The 7035-nt window shown below is 67.0% G+C and overlaps 1 protein-coding gene across 1 annotated transcript in view; it reads left to right on the forward strand.

The window, feature by feature from the left end:
• Positions 1–6845, forward strand: part of LOC103249539 (serine/threonine-protein kinase BRSK2-like) — a gene marked incomplete at its 5' end in the record, with an annotated part of 11998 nt that extends 5153 nt beyond the window's left edge. Inside the window, 6 exons of the mRNA XM_021707603.1 lie at positions 4–229; positions 600–648; positions 4763–4886; positions 6174–6354; positions 6426–6515; positions 6751–6845. Coding sequence (XP_021563278.1) covers positions 4–229; positions 600–648; positions 4763–4886; positions 6174–6354; positions 6426–6515; positions 6751–6836 — 756 coding nt within the window. The remainder of the gene's footprint in view (positions 1–3; positions 230–599; positions 649–4762; positions 4887–6173; positions 6355–6425; positions 6516–6750) is intronic.
• Positions 6846–7035: the final 190 nt, after the last annotated feature.

The raw sequence follows: 7035 nt of genomic DNA on the forward strand, positions 1-7035 counted from the left end.
AAGTCTGTCCCCACCATACAGGTGACCCCTCACCCCTCACCAAGGGGCAGTCCCCTCCCCACCCCCAAGGGGACACCCGTCCACACGCCAAAGGAGAGCCCGGCGGGCACGCCCAACCCCACGCCGCCGTCCAGCCCCAGCGTCGGAGGGGTGCCCTGGAGGGCCCGGCTCAACTCCATCAAGAACAGCTTCCTGGGCTCCCCTCGCTTCCACCGCCGGAAACTGCAAGGTGAGTGCCCAGGCCAAGTGGGGCTGCTCCACCCTCTGGGCCTGGGTTCTCCCTCCCCCCGCCGCCCCCTCCATGGCACCCCTGAGCTCCTGAGCCTGGCCACCCTGTGGGGTGGGTGCGGCCGGCAGGAGGCCCCGGGGTCAAGGGATCCCGGGCGGCCGGTGTCAGCCCCGGAGGCTGGGACAGCTCCCGTGACTGGGCGCCTGCAGGCTTCTCGGCCTGTGAGATGGCCGGTGGCTGGGCTGTGCCCTCAGGTGGCTGTGTCAGGGCTGAGGGTGGACTTCCGAAAACCTGACTTTGGCCACAGTGGCCAGGGCAGGAGAGGGACAGAGCGGTCACCAGGCCTTCCCCCCTGTCCATCCACGTGCAGTTCCCACGCCGGAGGAGATGTCCAACCTGACCCCGGAGTCGTCCCCTGAGTAAGTGGCCCACTCAAGGCCTCTGGGCCCTAGATACCGGCCAGCTGGGCAGGGCATGGGGACGCTCACACCGGCCGGGTGCAGACTGTGCTTGTCCTCCTGGGCCCACTCTCCACCTCCCGCCACAGGCAAGGCCCGCCTGGGCCTCTGAGTCTGAACGCGGAGCGCCTGACCACAAGGCGTGGCCAGTGGGGGGCGCCCAGCCCCGCTCAGAGGCTGTGGGCCCTGGGCGGCCTTGGGCTGGGGAAGGAGTGCGGAGAGAGGGACTCGTGAGGCCAGCTGGGTCTGCCGAGGAGAAAGGCTAGCCGCGGCGGCGGGGCCTGGTGAGGACACGGGACGGCCCCAGGCCTGGTAGGGCTCTGTGCGGGGGTGGGCGTAGTGGGGGACTGTGGGTGGGCCGGGCTAAGGCAGGTCCTGCTGCTGCTGGGAACCCTCGGCTCTCCAAGTGCAAGAGGAAGAGGCGGGAGGTGGTGCCGTCCAGGCTCTGTGGATGCCGAGATGCCCTGTGGCTGCCCACTGTGATGGGGCGGGCAGGGCTGTCCCTGGAGAGCCCTCCCCAGTGTCCCCGCCTTCCCTCCTGGTCCCCGTCTTGGTGGCTGATGGCGTACACCTGTGAACACGTGGCATGACCACTCAGGGCAGTTGCAGAGTGTGGCGGTCGGGCCAGAGCCAGGAGGACCTCATGCAGATGACGCCAGAAACGGCCTTTCAACTCGGCCCAGGGAAGCCACTCGCCGGGTGCAGCCAGGAGCACGGCCACAGTCTGGACCGGTCCTGCCAGGTGGACTCCGCGGGGTCGGGGCTGGCGGGGCAGTACATCCAGGGGCCCCGAGGCCCTGGCTGGCGCGTGTGTCCTCCGAGGCCCTGACGTCCACGTCTGCCATCACTGAAGCTTCCCTGAACCGGCTCGTGCTTACGCTTCTGCTCGTGGCAGCTCGACACCGGCAGGCACTGCGGCCTCATCGCTTCCTTCCCTTCCCACTTGGGACCCCTGGAGGCCCTGGCCCTCCCAAGGGCCCAGCACAGACGGAGGCCCCACGGTTCTGGGCACACATCACCCGGCGACTCCCTGGCTTGCCGCTGGGGGCCTGAGACGTCTCCTGGTGCCGCCTGTGACAGGACCCCGGAGAAGCCGAGCCACAGTGTCTGCGCAGGAGGGTCACCGAGGGGCAGGAGCCATGCCCTGTGAGTGAGCTCGGTAGGCGGAAAGCTCCGGTGGCATTTTCAAGTCACAGTCGGAGGAGGAGTCTTTCGTCTCCGGGGAGCCCGCGTCTGTTCTCTTAAGGCGTTCCTCTGATTGAGTGCAGCCCACCCCCAGGGCAGACGGTCACCCACTTTCCTTAGCGTCTGCGGGTCTAAGTTCATCTCACCTAAACGGCAACACCCAGACTGCGCCCCGTGGCGTCGCGTGAGCACTGGCATAGACTGCCTGGGCCCCACCCCTATGCCTGCCCTGCCTCGCTGGGCCGTCAGGCGTCTGTGAGACCCGGGACGAGTTTCGCCAGCGGTCATCCCACTGGGTCTGAAGCAGGCCAGGCCAGGTCCCGATCACCTTGTCGGCGGCAGGGCAGGAATACGTGGATCCCCGTCTGTGCTCTCCACTGGCCCTGGCCCCCCGTGGTCGGTCTGCACACACCCTGCACCTCCCGATTCCAGCCGCCGTGATGGTGGGCCGGACGGGATGAAGGCCAGTCACGGGAGCTTCTCACAAGAACAGGCGCCTCCGGTCGCAGACCCCAGAAGCGGAGACATGGCCGGCAACAGCCAGGCAAAACCCCTGTGCCGTCTGGGACTCCTGGCTCGGCTGTTGGTGCATGAAGGGGCCTGGCCAGGAAGCGTCTGTGCCTGGGATGTCCGGGTGGCAGAAGAGCCAGCCTAGAAGCAGGCGGAGAAAAGGAAGGTTCTATGCCCAGGAAACTCCAGCCGCAGCAGCTGCCAGCCCAAGGAGCCCCGCTAGACAGCCCCCTCCAGCCTGCCTGTCCTGCCATGATGGTGCCCAGCCACGCCCTGCCATCTCTGCCTGGCCGCGGGAGCCAGCTGCCACGCAGCAAACCCCCAGGGCTCGGCCGCCAAGCCCCACCTGTCAGCCGCAGCTGCCGTGACCAAGGCCACTGTGCAGGAGGGTCTCCAGGTGCAGTCCTGGAGCCGGCAGGCCGTGGACGTCTTGGGCCAAGCTCCGTGGTCGTGGGCGGGACTCGGGGCCTGGCGGGCTGCTGGGCTGAGGGCTCTCTGTCACCCAGGGGGCTCTGCTGGCACAATGGGTGTGCAGCCTTCTGTGACACCCTCAGGCTAGCTGCACTCCATCAGGAAGCCAGCCCCAGGAGACTCCAGGGAGCCAGCCCCAGGGGCCTCCGCACTGGCCTCTGGGGAGGAGGGCTTCCCTCCATGGGGGTCCTAGGAGATGCCAGCAGGATGCGCTGGAGGTGGCACGAGGGGTGGGTGGTGGGCATCTGCCGGGCAGGGCAGCCGAAGCCGGCTCTCCCGTGGCACTTTGTCAGCCGCGATGGCCTTGGCGAGGCCGGTCAAGTCACGAGGCATGTGACTGTGCAACTGCACCAGGCCTGCGTGAGGACCGCCAGCTGCGGCATTTGACACAGAGGGTCCGTGTGGCCGTGGTGCACTCAAGGCAGGGCATTCCCCAGCCAGCCCTGGAGACCTGGGCGCGATCTCTGCTCCACGGGGCAGAGCAGCCAGGCACTGACCCAGGGCACCCGGGGTCGGAAGTGGTCCCCAGGAGGGAGGGGCACGCAGTCCGGCTCTGGGCATGGGTCTGTTCCCCTGGCACCGTGTATGGCTTCCGGCCCCTCCAGCCCCGGGTGGGGCATCTCTGCCGGGGAGCTGCCAGGCCGCACAGAGCCTGGTGTCCAGCACTCGGCCACCCGCACGGAGCAGCCGGCAGACACCCGCCCCGCTCCCTTCTTCCCTCCCAGGGGGTTTCCGGCAAGCACTGCCTGGCACAGCTCTGGGGAGCAAGAGTGGAGCCGGTTAGGGCCATGGAAGCTGGTCGGGGAGGCTAGGCAGGGGCAGGGCCACGGGTCAGGCATTTGGGTTCGGGCTAGGACTGGGGTTAGGGTCAGGGCTGAGGTTTTCTGAGTTAGAGTCAGGGCCAGGGTCAGGGCGTTTGTGTGTGGGTCAGGGTGTTTGGGGTGCGGCATTGAGGCTAGGGTTAGGGCTTGGGGTTAGGACTTGGGGGTTAGAGTTAGGGCCTTGGAGTCTGGGTTGGAGTTGGGGTCGGGGTTGGGGTATTTGCGTTTGGGTGAGGGCCAGGACCTTTGGGTTAGGGCATTTGGGCTAGGGCTTGGGGTTTAGAATTAGTGTGTTTTGAGTCTGGGTTAGGGTTGGGGTTGGGGTTTGAGATCAGGCTTAGGGCATTTGTGTTTGGGTCAGGGTCAAGGCATTTGGGTTAGGGTTGGGGCATTTGGATTTGCGTTAGGGTCAGGCTGTGAGGGTTTGGATGAAGGTGTTTGTGACGGATTAGGGCATTTGAATAGGGTTAGAGTTAGCGTCAGGGAATTTGGGTTAGTTAGGATGTTTGGCTTAGGGCATTTGGGTAGAGTTGGAATGAGGGCGGTTGGGTTCGGGTTTGGGGGTAAGAGTTAGGGTGTTTTGAGCCTGGGTTGGGCTTGGGCTTGGGGTTGAGGTCAGAGTTAGGACACTTGTGTCTGGGTTAGGGTCAGGGCGTTTGGGTTAGGGTCTGAGGGTGAGAGTTATGGTGTTTTGAGCCTGAGTTGGGGTTGGGGTCAGGGTTCGGGCATGTGTGTTTGGCTTAGGGCATCTTGGGTCAGGGCGCCTGGGTTAGGGTGGGGGTTTGGGGTTGCAGTCGGGGCGTTTGGTCAGTGTTGGAGTTCGCATTGGGGCGTTGGGCTTAGGACATTTTGAGGACAATTAACATCTGGTCGTTTGGGTTAGGGCCAGGGCCAGGGCACTTGGGCAGGTTGCGTCAGGGCGTTTGAGTTTGTTTCTGGGTTGGACTTCGGGCCTCAGGTCCCGCTGAGCAGCGCGGAGAGGGCTGGCCCCATTTTGCAGGACTTGAGGGCGCCGTGGCCAGCCCGGGTCAGGCGGGCTGTCGATAGCGGCACACGCTGCCCCTGACCCTCCGTCCCCCACCGCCCAGGCTGGCCAAGAAGTCCTGGTTTGGGAACTTCATCAACCTAGAGAAGGAGGAGCAGATCTTCGTGGTCATCAAGGACAAGCCCCTGAGCTCCATCAAGGCGGACATCGTGCACGCCTTCCTGTCGGTGAGGCCCCAGCCCCCACCCCCGGGCCCGCCGCCGTGCCCTGGGGCACTGAAGCAAAGAGCAGGGCAGTCTCCCGACACCCTCCTGCGTGCTCTCCGGCCCGCCTAGGCGTCTGGCTTCGGAGGGAAGGTGGCGTCTCACTCACTCACCCCGACGGCCTTGGTGCAGGCGGGAAGCGAGGTGGGACGGGCCAGGCAGAGACCCAGGGTGACCGCTGTGCAGCCTGGGGGTAAAGGCTGGCGCCCTGAGGCCCCCGGGTGGCCACCCCCAGGGTCCCTGGTCCTCTCCACGAGGCGGCTGTGCTTGGGGGCTGTGCTGGCTCGCGGGTACAGGAAGGCTCCCGGTCACCAAGAGAGCGGAGGCACTTCCGGTAGGAGGCCCTGTCCCTGCCCGTCCCCGCCCATCTCTCCAGCCCAGCCCAGGCCCTGACCTGCCATGGGCCAGCCCTCAGCCGAGGAGCCCCCTCCCCAGCCCCCCCTGGCCTGGGATGCACCCTGTGGGTAGCAGGCTCCTGGCAACTGGGCAGATATCTCAGTAGGGCTCCCTAGACAGCCGCTGTACACTCTGCCCCGTGACCCCAGGCCTCTACCCCTCGGACTGCAGCTGGGGGTCCTTGAGTGCAAGGCCCTCACCAGTGGCTCCAGGGGCCCAGGAGCCCAGCCAAGCCTCGCCACCCATGGGCCTCTCGGGTCCCTCGGCCTCCCTACCGGCAGCCTGACAGCTTCTGGGGCTTCCACCCTGACCTGGGCCTGGGCTGGCTCCTCCCCTCTTCCCACACCCCTCATGCTGCTCCTGGCCCAAGGCCAACCCAGACTCCATGGTGCCCCGGCCTCCAGTGCCCAGCAGCCCCAGCACCAGCCCTGGGCAGGGTGGCTCCTTGCTGCTGTGTGGCCTCATGGCCAGCCCTCAGTGCCTTGGGTCCCGGGAAGGCGGGCACGGTCCCAGCACTTGCGGGAGGGGAGACGAGACAGCTCTCCGAGTCCCTCAGCTCCAGCCTCAGCCTTGGGCTGCTGGGCCGGCTTCCCTCTGGAGGTGCCGTCAGTAGGCCCCGTGTTTCCTCCTGTTCTGCTCTGGTGTGAGAAGCCCCTGGCTGAGCCCAGCCGCGTCCTTCAGAGGGTGGGGGCTGGAAGGCGCCTCCTGGCTCTGGGCGTCTCCCCTGCACCGCGCCTGGCACAGATCTGGAGGCGAGGCGAGGCGGAGGCTGGGCGCCTGGCCTGGGTGCTCGACCCTCACACCAGGGCAGTCCCCCCGCCACCGCCCGTGCGCTCACACGGCTCCTCCCTGCAGATTCCCAGCCTCAGCCACAGCGTCATCTCCCAGACCAGCTTCCGGGCTGAGTACAAGGCAACAGGGGGCCCGGCCGTGTTCCAGAAACCCGTCAAGTTCCAGGTGGACATCACCTACACGGAGGGCGGGGAGGCACAGAAGGAGAACGGCATCTACTCTGTCACCTTCACACTGCTCTCAGGTGAGCCGACGGCCGCAGGGGGCGGGGGCGTGCACTGGCCTTCCCAGGGTGTGACCCTCTGTCTCTCGCAGGCCCCAGCCGCCGCTTCAAGAGGGTGGTGGAGACCATCCAGGCGCAGCTGCTGAGCACACACGACCCTCCGGTGGCCCCGCACCTGTCAGGTGAGGCGGCTCGGCAGGGGCCCTGGCTGCCGGCCAGTGGGGCAGGGTCATGGGTGCTGCGTGGCCGGGAGGCGCGGACCCACACGCAGCCTCTGACGGATGCCCCCTCCACGCCGTGGCTGTGCCCGTCAGGGAACAGGGCCCCTTCCTGGCCCCATGGGCCCGCCCAGCTCTGCACGCCAGGGACCTAGGGCCCAGCCGCACCACACTGAAAGGTGCCTCTTGTCCACTGTAGAACCCCCCCCGCCAGCGCCAGGACTAAGCTGGGGTGCTGGGCTTAAGGGCCAGAAGGTGGCCACCAGCTACGAGAGTAGCCTCTGACGCTGGCAGGTAAGGTGCCCGGCCTGCTGCCGGGGCGGGAGGGGCTGCGGGCAGGCCCTTCGGTGGAGCCACGCTGGCCCTGAGAAGGGCACCCCAGGCCCACTCACATCCTGGCCCTGGACAGGCCATGTGTGCCCCAGGCAGCCGGCCCAGCTGTGGGCAGCCGGACACAGGGGCAGCCTGCACAGGCTCTGGGGGA

This window comes from Carlito syrichta, unplaced genomic scaffold, assembly GCF_000164805.1.
Source record: "Carlito syrichta isolate Samal-C Ts95f unplaced genomic scaffold, Tarsius_syrichta-2.0.1 Scaffold120696, whole genome shotgun sequence".
NCBI lineage: Eukaryota > Metazoa > Chordata > Mammalia > Primates > Tarsiidae > Carlito > Carlito syrichta.